General features: G+C 37.0%; 1 protein-coding gene across 1 annotated transcript in view; it reads left to right on the top strand.

Annotated features, from left to right (window-relative positions):
• The first annotated feature begins 3,666 nt into the window (after window positions 1-3,666).
• The window catches only part of LOC142217873 (cullin-associated NEDD8-dissociated protein 1-like), a 10,558-nt gene continuing 1,494 nt past the window's right edge, over window positions 3,667-12,730 (top strand). Inside the window, exons 1-6 of the mRNA XM_075286196.1 lie at window positions 3,667-3,897; window positions 4,366-4,509; window positions 5,441-5,595; window positions 7,192-7,315; window positions 7,398-7,654; window positions 7,774-8,016. Coding sequence (XP_075142297.1) covers window positions 3,830-3,897; window positions 4,366-4,509; window positions 5,441-5,595; window positions 7,192-7,315; window positions 7,398-7,654; window positions 7,774-8,016 — 991 coding nt within the window. The 5' untranslated portion in view covers window positions 3,667-3,829. The remainder of the gene's footprint in view (window positions 3,898-4,365; window positions 4,510-5,440; window positions 5,596-7,191; window positions 7,316-7,397; window positions 7,655-7,773; window positions 8,017-12,730) is intronic.

Below are 12,730 nucleotides of genomic sequence, written 5' to 3'. Positions count from 1 at the left end.
CAGTATCACACAGGATAGGATTAGATACACAGCTCAGTATACAGTATCACACAGGATAGGATTAGATACACAGCTCAGTATACAGTATCACACAGGACAGGATTAGATACAGCTCAGTATACAGTATCACACAGGATAGGATTAGATACACGGCTCAGTATACAGTATCACACAGGATAGGATTAGATACACAGCTCAGTATACAGTATCACACAGGATAGGATTAGATACACTGCTCAGTATACAGTATCACACAGGATAGGATTAGATACACAGGTCAGTATACAGTATCACACGGGATAGGATTAGATACACAGCTCAGTATACAGTATCACACAGGATAGGATTAGATATACAGCTCTGTATACAGTATCACACGGGATAGGATTAGATACACAGCTCAGTATACAGTATCACACGGGATAGGATTAGATACACAACTCACTATACAGTATCACACAGGATAGGATTAGATACACAGCTCAGTATACAGTATCACACGGGATAGGATTAGATACACAGCTCAGTATACAGTATCACACAGGATAGGATTAGATACATAGCTCAGTATCAGTATACAGTATCACACAGGATAGGATTAGATACACGGCTCAGTATACAGTATCACACAGGATAGGATTAGATACACAGCTCAGTATACAGTATCACACAGGATAGGATTAGATACACAGCTCAGTATACGGTATCACACAGGATAGGATTAGATACACAGCTCAGTATACAGTATCACACAGGATAGGATTAGATACACAGCTCAGTATACAGTATCACACAGGATAGGATTAGATACACAGCTCAGTATACAGTATCACACAGGATAGGATTAGATACACAGCTCAGTATACAGTATCACACAGGATAGGCTAGATACACAGCTCAGTATACAGTATCACACAGGATAGGATTAGATACACAGCTCAGTATACAGTATCACACAGGATAGGATTAGATACACAGCTCAGTATACAGTATCACACAGGATAGGATTAGATACACAGCTCAGTATACAGTATCACACAGGATAGGATTAGATACACAGCTCAGTATACAGTATCACACAGGACAGGATTAGATACACAGCTCAGTATACAGTATCACACGGGATAGGATTAGATACACAGCTCAGTATACAGTATCACACAGGACAGGATTAGATACACAGCTCAGTATACAGTATCACACAGGATAGGATTAGATACACAGCTCAGTATATAGTATCACACAGGACAGGATTAGATACAGCTCAGTATACAGTATCACACAGGATAGGATTAGATACACAGCTCAGTATACAGTATCACACAGGATAGGATTAGATACACAGCTCAGTATACAGTATCACACAGGATAGGATTAGATACACAGCTCAGTATACAGTATCACACGGGATAGGATTAGATACACAGCTCAGTATACAGTATCACACAGGATAGGATTAGATACACAGCTCAGTATACAGTATCACACAGGACAGGATTAGATACACAGCTCAGTATACAGTATCACACAGGACAGGATTAGATACACAGCTCAGTATACAGTATCACACAGGATAGGATTAGATACACAGCTCAGTATACAGTATCACACAGGATAGGATTAGATACACAGCTCAGTATACAGTATCACACAGGACAGGATTAGATACACAGCTCAGTATACAGTATCACACGGGATAGGATTAGATACACAGCTCAGTATACAGTATCACACAGGATAGGATTAGATACACAGCTCAGTATACAGTATCACACAGGATGGGATTAGATACAGCTCAGTATACTGTATCACGCAGGATAGGATTAGATACACAGCTCAGTATACAGTATCACACAGGACAGGATTAGATACACAGCTCAGTATACAGTATCACACAGGATAGGATTAGATACACAGCTCGGTATACAGTATCACACAGGATAGGATTAGATACACAGCTCAGTATACAGTATCACACAGGATAGGATTAGATACACAGCTCAGTATACAGTATCACACAGGATAGGATTAGATACACAGCTCAGTATACAGTATCACACAGGATAGGATTAGATACACAGCTCAGTATACAGTATCACACGGGATAGGATTAGATACACAGCTCAGTATACAGTATCACACAGGATAGGATTAGATACACGGCTCAGTATACAGTATCACACAGGATAGGATTAGATACACAGCTCAGTATACAGTATCACACAGGATAGGATTAGATACACTGCTCAGTATACAGTATCACACAGGATAGGATTAGATACACAGGTCAGTATACAGTATCACACGGGATAGGATTAGATACACAGCTCAGTATACAGTATCACACAGGATAGGATTAGATATACAGCTCAGTATACAGTATCACACAGGATAGGATTAGATACACAGCTCAGTATACAGTATCACACAGGATAGGATTAGATACACAGGTCAGTATACAGTATCACACGGGATAGGATTAGATACACAGCTCAGTATACAGTATCACACAGGATAGGATTAGATATACAGCTCAGTATACAGTATCACACAGGATAGGATTAGATACACAGCTCAGTATACAGTATCACACGGGATAGGATTAGATACACAGCTCAGTATACAGTATCACACGGGATAGGATTAGATACACAGCTCAGTATACAGTATCACACAGGATAGGATTAGATACACAGGTCAGTATACAGTATCACACGGGATAGGATTAGATACACAACTCACTATACAGTATCACACAGGATAGGATTAGATACACAGCTCAGTATACAGTATCACACGGGATAGGATTAGATACACAGCTCAGTATACAGTATCACACAGGATAGGATTAGATACATAGCTCAGTATCAGTATACAGTATCACACAGGATAGGATTAGATACACGGCTCAGTATACAGTATCACACAGGATAGGATTAGATACACAGCTCAGTATACAGTATCACACAGGATAGGATTAGATACACAGCTCAGTATACGGTATCACACAGGATAGGATTAGATACACAGCTCAGTATACGGTATCACACAGGATAGGATTAGATACACAGCTCAGTATACAGTATCACACAGGATAGGATTAGATACACAGCTCAGTATACAGTATCACACAGGATAGGATTAGATACACAGCTCAGTATACAGTATCACACAGGATAGGATTAGATACACAGCTCAGTATACAGTATCACACAGGATAGGATTAGATACACAGCTCAGTATACAGTATCACACAGGATAGGATTAGATACACGGCTCAGTATACAGTATCACACAGGATAGGATTAGATACACAGCTCAGTATACAGTATCACACAGGATAGGATTAGATACAGCTCAGTATACAGTATCACACTGGATAAGATTAGATACACAGCTCAGTATACAGTATCACACAGGATAGGATTAGATACACAGCTCAGCAGACAGTATGACACATGATGGGCTTAGATACACTGATTTCGCCATACACTGTCCTTACAGATTATTTTTCTATGAAGTTGATGATGGGGGTTGTGTTGCTGTGCGCTGTCATGTATCTGATCTGCAGTCTGTCCTGTATTTCAGCCGGTGACCAGCAGGGGGTCTTTCCTCGGACGTTCATTCACCGTCTATTAATAACCAGCGCAGTGTCAGGTTTTCCAGTGACTTCCAAAGAGGGGACAGCAAACAAGATCCCCTCACCCCCCTCGCATGTCACTCTCGTCGCCATATTCTCTCTGTCTAGGGGTCAAAAGTTGCTACCCCCTCTTGTCCCCCCGTGGCCCGTTGTGAACCTCCGTAAACTGGCTGCAGCGCTGCTGTCACCATGAGCAATGTCACCTATCATATCTCCAGCCTGCTGGAGAAGATGACGTCCAGTGACAAGGACTTCAGGTGAGGAGGGGTCCTGGAGTGGGGGGGGACAGGTGTGCATGTGATCACATCTATAGGGGGGAATGTCTAATACGTAGGTTCTTGTCCATTCTAAGTGTTCTGGTAATCATGGGGTTAATGGTTTACTGCATCCTAAGTCTTATGTGACCATATTACATGTCCGCGGGTTGGTATATAGCAAAGTGACCACCAAGTAGGCAGAAGGCGGACTACAAGCTCCATCATACCCTCTGCTGCTGAGTGCCAGGACTGTACATACTATATACATGCAGAGATAGGAGATATAGTATAAATGGCCGCCGTATACGAGCGCAGTGGCGTCATCACTCCGTATGTGGAGGGTCTCAGCACTGGAGCTCGGGGGTCCTGGGGTCTCTATTGATATACACAGAGAACAATAAACCACTCAAGCACTGCTGAGCTGTAGAGTCTGAAGCCTCTTGGATTTGACCCTTGTTCTTCTTGAAGGTTCATGGCCACAAATGATCTGATGGTCGAGCTGCAGAAGGACTCCATCAAGTTAGATGAGGACAGCGAGCGGAGGGTGGTGAAGATGCTGCTGAAGCTGCTGGAGGACAAAAACGGAGAGGTGCAGAACTTAGCAGTGAAGTGGTGAGAGAGGTGTGGGGACCTCGTGGCCTTCAATGTGCATTGTCCATAAATTCATGACCACGGCAGGGCCGCACAGAGCTTTGCTGACATCCCCCCATATATTGGGGATGCCCAAAGGCATAGTCACAGCTCAGCGTCATGCAACGTGGAACCACAGATCTTCATGTAGGCTTCCAGTTATTACATATAGTCCCATCCACCCATAAATATGGTCTTTAATTATCCACCACACGTACACAGTTAAGCAGTTGAGCTCCATCTATCTCCAGTTCTCCACCATACAGTCACAGTTGAGGTCCATCTATCTCCAGTTCTCCACCATACAGTCACAGTTGAGGTCCATCTATCTCCAGTTCTCCACCATACAGTCACAGTTGAGGTCCATCTATCTCCAGTTCTCCACCATACAGTCACAGTTGAGGACCATCTATCTCCAGTTCTCCACCATACAGTCACAGTTGAGGTCCATCTATCTCCAGTTCTCCACCATACAGTCACAGTTGAGGACCATCTATCTCCAGTTCTCCACCATACAGTCACAGTTGAGGTCCATCTATCTCCAGTTCTCCACCATACAGTCACAGTTGAGCTCCATCTATCTCCAGTTCTCCACCATACAGTCACAGTTGAGCTCCATCTATCTCCTGTTCTCCACCATACAGTCACAGTTGAGCTCCATCTATCTCCAGTTCTCCACCATACAGTCACAGTTGAGCTCCATCTATCTCCAGTTCTCCGCCATACTGTCACAGTTGAGGTCCATCCATGGTCATTTCTATCATTTCAACTATCAACCAACAGATCTCCCCTGTACATAGTTGACTTTGATCCCCCACAACACTGAGCACACACCCAGTCAGCTACAGTTCACACGTCTGGCTTTTTTATTAATCCAAGTTTCCTATTTTTCTGTCTCCTCTGGTTTTTCCAGCCTGGGGCCTTTGGTGGGAAAAGTGAAAGAGCATCAAGTAGAGACGATTGTGGACACCCTGTGTAGTAACATGTTATCAGAGAAGGAGCAGCTCAGAGATATCTGCAGCATCGCCCTGAAGACGGTGATATCAGAACTGCCTGCCGCAAGCTCAGGTACCCCACACAGGACTAAGGGGCAAATATGGGGGACACTGGAGGACCGGCAAGGGCAAGAAGTGCTCAGTCATTCACTAATGTCTCTTGTAAAAGGAAAATGTTTGTTTTGGTACCGTGTTAGCCAGTGGTTATAAAATATAAAAAACAAAAAAAACTTTGCAAGTCTTCAGTACGTGATACCTTTTTTAATGGCTAACTCATAATGATGACAGAATATGACGTTTCGAAGCTTCCTCTGAGCTTCTTCTTCAGATAGATCTGAAGAAGAAGCTCAGAGGAAGCTTCGAAACGTCATATTCTGTCATCATTATGAGTTAGCCATTAAAAAAGGTATCACCTATTGAAGACTTGCAAAGTTTTTTTTGTTTTTTATATTAAATGTGTCTTGTGTTATACATTACCTACAAGGCAGTATTAATAAGTCTGTCCAGTGACTGCACCAGCAGAATAGTGAGCACAGCTCTGGGGTATAATACAGGATAAGTAATGTAATGTATGTACACAGTGACTGCACCAGCAGAATAGTAAGCGCAGCTCTGGGGTATAATACAGGATAAGTAATGTAATGTATATACACAGTGACTGTACCAGCAGAATAGTGAGCGCAGCTCTGGAGTATAATACAGGATAAGTAATGTAATGTATGTACACAGTGACTGCACCAGCAGAATAGTGAGCGCAGCTCTGGAGTATAATACAGGATAAGTAATGTAATGTATGTACACAGTGACTGCACCAGCAGAATAGTGAGCGCAGCTCTGGAGTATAATACAGGATAAGTAATGTAATGTATGTACACAGTGACTGCACCAGCAGAATAGTGAGCGCAGCTCTGGAGTATAATACAGGATAAGTAATGTAATGTATGTACACAGTGACTGCACCAGCAGAATAGTGAGCGCAGCTCTGGAGTATAATACAGGATAAGTAATGTAATGTATGTACACAGTGACTGTACCAGCAGAATAGTGAGTGCAGCTCTGGAGTATAATACAGGAGAAGTAATGTAATATATGTACACAGTGACTGTACCAGCAGAATACTGAGCGCAGCTCTGGAGTATAATACAGGATAAGTAATGTAATGTATGTACACAGTGACTGCACCAGCAGAATAGTGAGTGCAGCTCTGGAGTATAATACAGGAGAAGTAATGTAATATATGTACACAGTGACTGTACCAGCAGAATAGTGAGCGCAGCTCTGGAGTATAATACAGGAGAAGTAATGTAATGTATGTACGCAGTGACTGCACCAGCAGCAAAGTGAGTGCAGCTCTGGAGTATAATACAGGATAAGTAATGTAATGTATGTACACAGTGACTGTACGAGCAGAATAGTGAGCGCAGCTCTGGAGTATAATACAGGATAAGTAATGTAATGTATGTACACAGTGACTGCACCAGCAGAATAGTGAGCGCAGCTCTGGAGTATAATACAGGATAAGTAATGTAATGTATGTACACAGTGACTGTACGAGCAGAATAGTGAGCGCAGCTCTGGAGTATAACATAAAAAGATGTTCACCAGTACAGAATAAGTAAGGAATTGGATTTACAATGTTATCTAGTTGCTTATATGTCTTTTCCTACAGGCTCTGCTTTAGCTGCTAATGTGTGCAGAAAGATCACAGGACAACTTACCGGGGCTATAGGAAAGCGGGATGATGCAGCGGTGCAGCTAGAGGCTCTTGATATCTTGTCGGACATGTTGGGAAGGTTGGATGATACTATGTGATAGTCTGGTTATTATGTATTCTGTACAGTATCTGCCATCTCACCTCCTCTATGTGTCCAGCAGGTTAGGCGGGGCGCTCTTCTCTTTCCATCCCTCCATCCTGAGCTGTCTTCTTCCCCAGCTCACCAGCCCTCGCCTTGCTGTGAGGAAGCGAGCTGTCCTGGCATTGGGGCATCTTGTGCAAACCTGCAATGGAAACCTATTCACAGAACTTGTGGATCATCTGGTGACGGAAATGAAAAAGAACGAATCCACATCTACTACGAGAACGTACATTCAGTGTGTGGCTGCTGTGAGCTTACAGGCGGGACACAGATTGGGTGAGGAGATGTCACTGCAGATTGTAGGAAGATTATACTATATTACCATCACATAGGAACAGCTGAAGAAAACTTCTGCAAAACAGAATTAGTTCAGCAATGTTCTGCTCTCTCTGCAGGACCACATCTGGACAGAATTATGCCCCTAGTGGTGGGGTTCTGTAAAGTGGAAGATGACGAGCTGCAGGAGCAATGTTTCCAGGCAATGGACTCCTTTATCAGACGCTGCCCCAAAGAAATCTCATCTTATGTCCCCACTGTCACTGATTTATGTCTGAAGTATATTGCGTACGACCCCAACTACAACTATGATAGCGAAGAGGAAGAGGAGACCATGGAGACAGAAAGCGAGGAAGAAGCAGGTCAGTATAATAATATAACTACTATAATACTGCCCCTATGTACAAGAATATAACTACTATAATACTACTCCTATGTACAAGAATATAACTACTATAATACTACTCCTATGTACAAGAATATAACTACTATAATACTGCTCCTATATACAAGAATATAACTACTATAATACTACTCCTATGTACAAGAATATAACTACTATAATACTACTCCTATGTACAAGAATATAACTACTATAATACTACTCCTATGTACAAGAATATAACTACTATAATACTACTCCTATGTACAAGAATATAACTACTATAATACTGCTCCTATATACAAGAATATAACTACTATAATACTACCTCCTATGTACAAGAATATAACTACTATAATACTACTCCTATGTACAAGAATATAACTACTATAATACTACCTCCTATGTACAAGAATATAACTACTATAATACTACTCCTATGTACAAGAATATAACTACTATAATACTGCTCCTATATACAAGAATATAACTACTATAATACTGCTCCTATGTACAAGAATATAACTACTATAATACTACTCCTATGTACAAGAATATAACTACTATAATACTACCTCCTATGTACAAGAATATAACTACTATAATACTACTCCTATGTACAAGAATATAACTACTATAATACTGCTCCTATATACAAGAATATAACTACTATAATACTGCTCCTATGTACAAGAATATAACTACTATAATACTACTCCTATGTACAAGAATATAACTACTATAATACTACCTCCTATGTACAAGAATATAACTACTATAATACTACCTCCTATGTACAAGAATATAACTACTGTAATACTACTCCTATATACAAGAATATAACTACTATAATACTGCTCCTATGTACAAGAATATAACTACTATAATACTACTCCTATGTACAAGAATATAACTACTATAATACTACTCCTATGTACAAGAATATAACTACTATAATACTGCTCCTAAGTACAAGAATATAACTACTATAATACTGCTCCTATGTACAAGAATATAACTACTATAATACTACCCCTATGTACAAGAATATAACTACTATAATACTACTCCTATGTACAATAATATAACTACTATAATACTGCTCCTATGTACAAGAATATAACTACTATAATACTACCCCTATGTACAAGAATATAACTACTATAATACTACTCCTATGTACAAGAATATAACTACTATAATACTGCTCCTAAGTACAAGAATATAACTACTATAATACTGCTCCTATGTACAAGAATATAACTACTATAATACTACCCCTATGTACAAGAATATAACTACTATAATACTGCTCCTATGTACAAGAATATAACTACTATAATACTACCCCTATGTACAAGAATATAACTACTATAATACTACTCCTATGTACAAGAATATAACTACTATAATACTGCTCCTAAGTACAAGAATATAACTACTATAATACTGCTCCTATGTACAAGAATATAACTACTATAATACTACCCCTATGTACAAGAATATAACTACTATAATACTACTCCTATGTACAAGAATATAACTACTATAATACTGCTCCTAAGTACAAGAATATAACTACTATAATACTGCTCCTAAGTACAAGAATATAACTACTATAATACTACTCCTATGTACAAGAATATAACTACTATAATACTACTCCTATGTACAAGAATATAACTACTATAATACTACTCCTATGTACAAGAATATAACTACTATAATACTACTCCTATGTACAAGAATATAACTACTATAATACTACTCCTATGTACAAGAATATAACTACTATAATACTACTCCTATGTACAAGAATATAACTACTATAATACTACTCCTATGTACAAGAATATAACTACTATAATACTACTCCTATGTACAAGAATATAACTACTATAATACTACTCCTATGTACAAGAATATAACTACTATAATACTGCTCCTATATACAAGAATATAACTACTATAATACTACCTCCTATGTACAAGAATATAACTACTATAATACTACTCCTATGTACAAGAATATAACTACTATAATACTGCTCCTATATACAAGAATATAACTACTATAATACTACCTCCTATGTACAAGAATATAACTACTATAATACTACTCCTATGTACAAGAATATAACTACTATAATACTGCTCCTATATACAAGAATATAACTACTATAATACTGCTCCTATGTACAAGAATATAACTACTATAATACTACTCCTATGTACAAGAATATAACTACTATAATACTACCTCCTATGTACAAGAATATAACTACTATAATACTACCTCCTATGTACAAGAATATAACTACTATAATACTACTCCTATGTACAAGAATATAACTACTATAATACTACCTCCTATGTACAAGAATATAACTACTATAATACTACTCCTATGTACAAGAATATAACTACTATAATACTACCTCCTATGTACAAGAATATAACTACTATAATACTACCTCCTATGTACAAGAATATAACTACTATAATACTGCTCCTATGTACAAGAATATAACTACTATAATACTACTCCTATGTACAAGAATATAACTACTATAATACTACTCCTATGTACAAGAATATAACTACTATAATACTACTCCTATGTACAAGAATATAACTACTATAATACTACTCCTATGTACAAGAATATAACTACTATAATACTACTCCTATGTACAAGAATATAACTACTATAATACTACTCCTATGTACAAGAATATAACTACTATAATACTACTCCTATGTACAAGAATATAACTACTATAATACTACTCCTATGTACAAGAATATAACTACTATAATACTACTCCTATGTACAAGAATATAACTACTATAATACTACTCCTATGTACAAGAATATAACTACTATAATACTACTCCTATGTACAAGAATATAACTACTATAATACTACTCCTATGTACAAGAATATAACTACTATAATACTACTCCTATGTACAAGAATATAACTACTATAATACTACTCCTATGTACAAGAATATAACTACTATAATACTACTCCTATGTACAAGAATATAACTACTATAATACTACTCCTATGTACAAGAATATAACTACTATAATACTACTCCTATGTACAAGAATATAACTACTATAATACTGCTCCTATGTACAAGAATATAACTACTATAATACTACTCCTATGTACAAGAATATAACTACTATAATACTACTCCTATGTACAAGAATATAACTACTATAATACTACTCCTATGTACAAGAATATAACTACTATAATACTACCTCCTATGTACAAGAATATAACTACTATAATACTACTCCTATGTACAAGAATATAACTACTATAATACTACCTCCTATGTACAAGAATATAACTACTATAATACTACCTCCTATGTACAAGAATATAACTACTATAATACTACTCCTATGTACAAGAATATAACTACTATAATACTACTCCTATGTACAAGAATATAACTACTATAATACTACTCCTATGTACAAGAATATAACTACTATAATACTACTCCTATGTACAAGAATATAACTACTATAATACTACTCCTATGTACAAGAATATAACTACTATAATACTACTCCTATGTACAAGAATATAACTACTATAATACTACTCCTATGTACAAGAATATAACTACTATAATACTACCTCCTATGTACAAGAATATAACTACTATAATACTACTCCTATGTACAAGAATATAACTACTATAATACTACTCCTATGTACAAGAATATAACTACTATAATACTACTCCTATGTACAAGAATATAACTACTATAATACTACTCCTATGTACAAGAATATAACTACTATAATACTACTCCTATGTACAAGAATATAACTACTATAATACTGCTCCTATGTACAAGAATATAACTACTATAATACTACTCCTATGTACAAGAATATAACTACTATAATACTACTCCTATGTACAAGAATATAACTACTATAATACTACTCCTATGTACAAGAATATAACTACTATAATACTACTCCTATGTACAAGAATATAACTACTATAATACTACTCCTATGTACAAGAATATAACTACTATAATACTACTCCTATGTACAAGAATATAACTACTATAATACTACTCCTATGTACAAGAATATAACTACTATAATACTGCTCCTATGTACAAGAATATAACTACTATAATACTACTCCTATGTACAAGAATATAACTACTATAATACTACTCCTATGTACAAGAATATAACTACTATAATACTGCTCCTATGTACAAGAATATAACTACTATAATACTACCTCCTATGTACAAGAATATAACTACTATAATACTACTCCTATGTACAAGAATATAACTACTATAATACTACTCCTATGTACAAGAATATAACTACTATAATACTAGCTCCTAAGTAGCAAGAATATAACTACTATAATACTGCCTCCTATGTACAAGAATATAACTACTATAATACTACCCCTATGTACAAGAATATAACTACTATAATACTACTCCTATGTACAAGAATATAACTACTATAATACTGCTCCTAAGTACAAGAATATAAACTACTATAATACTGCTCCTATGTACAAGAATATAACTACTATAATACTACTCCTATGTACAAGAATATAACTACTATAATACTACTCCTATATACAAGAATATAACTACTATAATACTACCTCCA

Source organism: Leptodactylus fuscus, chromosome 9 (genome assembly GCF_031893055.1).
Source record: "Leptodactylus fuscus isolate aLepFus1 chromosome 9, aLepFus1.hap2, whole genome shotgun sequence".
Lineage (NCBI taxonomy): Eukaryota > Metazoa > Chordata > Amphibia > Anura > Leptodactylidae > Leptodactylus > Leptodactylus fuscus.
Note: the sequence above shows the minus strand (reverse complement) of the source record. Positions and strands in the feature narration are given on the sequence as shown.